The sequence below is a fragment of the Priapulus caudatus genome, unplaced genomic scaffold (assembly GCF_000485595.1).
Source record: "Priapulus caudatus unplaced genomic scaffold, Priapulus_caudatus-5.0.1 Scaffold1401, whole genome shotgun sequence".
Taxonomy (NCBI): Eukaryota; Metazoa; Priapulida; class Priapulimorpha; order Priapulimorphida; family Priapulidae; genus Priapulus; species Priapulus caudatus.
Genome location: NW_014578462.1, coordinates 62,044 through 63,300, shown reverse-complemented (window position 1 = coordinate 63,300; position 1,257 = coordinate 62,044). Strand labels below are relative to the sequence as shown.

Genomic DNA, 1,257 nt, shown 5'->3' with positions numbered 1-1,257 from the left:
CGTTCCCCACGCTGCACAGCTTGCCATACGAGGCTCTCCCTCCCCTTCTCTCCCCTCTCTTCCCCCCTCCCCCTCTCTCTCCCTCCCCTCCTCCTCTCCTTCCCTCTCTCATCGCGTGTGTTGTGTGTTTCAGGCGCAGCTGTACATGGACCCGTTCCCCACGCTGCACAGCCGGCCGTACGAGGCGACCAAGCTCAACCAGCTGTTCCTGCAGGTGCGCATGGAGCTGGAGAACTTCCTGTCGGGCTACTGCCTGCCGGAGCCGTACTACAGCATGCGCGTGCGCGACCACGTCAACCAGATCATGAAGATACTCAAGGAGCCGTGCCTGCCCCTGCTCGAACTACAGGTGGGTGTGAGGGAGGGTGGGAGGAAGGGAGGGAGGGAAGGAGGGAAGGGCGGAGGGAGGGAAGGAGGGTGTGCAGCGTGCCTGTCTCTGCTCGAACAGGTGGGTGTGTGGTAGGAGGGTTAGGGAGGGAGGGAAGGAGGGTGGTACAGGAGGAGGGAGGGGGAGGTATGGTGTGTAGGGGGCCTGCCCCTGCTCGGACTACAGGTGAGTGAGTGTGTATGAGGGAGGGTGGGAGGAAAGGAGGAAGGGAGGGAGGGTGGGAGGAAAGGAGGAAGGGAGGGAGGGAAGAAAAGAGGAGTTGGACGGGGTCAAGGGTGCCTCCCTTTGCCCAAGCTACAGGTGGCTGAGTGTGTGGCTAAAAGATGTAAGGGGTAGTTTAATGTATTTCACCGACATATACATATATTTTATACTACCATAGCGACCATGTGTTGTGTCGCCCCCTCACCCCCTCCTCCCCAAGAGACAACACTGTATGACGGCTTCTCTCTGCTTTACAGGAGATCATCTCCGTGGTCGCGGGCCGTCTTCCCGCGAACGTCGAGCGGCAGATCCGTAAGCTGATGGCGTCGTACGCGAACAACGTCACGTCGGTGCTCTGTCAGTTCCCGAGCCAGCAGATAGCGAGCGCGATCGACGGTCACGCGGCGACGTTGCAGCGACGCGCCGACCGCGACGTGTTCTTCATGACGACGCAGAGCATCGTGCAGCTCGTGCAGCGGTGAGTGTTGTACGCGGTGCGGATGGTGCAGCGGTGAGTGTTGTACGCGGTGCAGCTCGTGCAGCGGTGAGTGTTGTACGCGGTGCGGATGGTGCAGCGGTGAGTGTTGTACGCGGTGCGGATGGTGCAGCGGTGAGTGTTGTACGCGGTGCGGATGGTGCAGCGGTGAGTGTTGTACGCGGTGCGG

At 61.1% G+C, this 1,257-nt stretch overlaps 1 protein-coding gene across 1 annotated transcript in view; it reads left to right on the top strand.

Moving 5' to 3' along the window:
- LOC106816516 (acetyl-CoA carboxylase-like) overlaps positions 1–1,257 on the top strand; it is a gene marked incomplete at its 5' end in the record, with an annotated part of 52,127 nt that overhangs the window by 12,210 nt on the left and 38,660 nt on the right. The window contains 2 exon segments of the mRNA XM_014821143.1: positions 172–349; positions 850–1,062. Coding sequence (XP_014676629.1) covers positions 172–349; positions 850–1,062 — 391 coding nt within the window.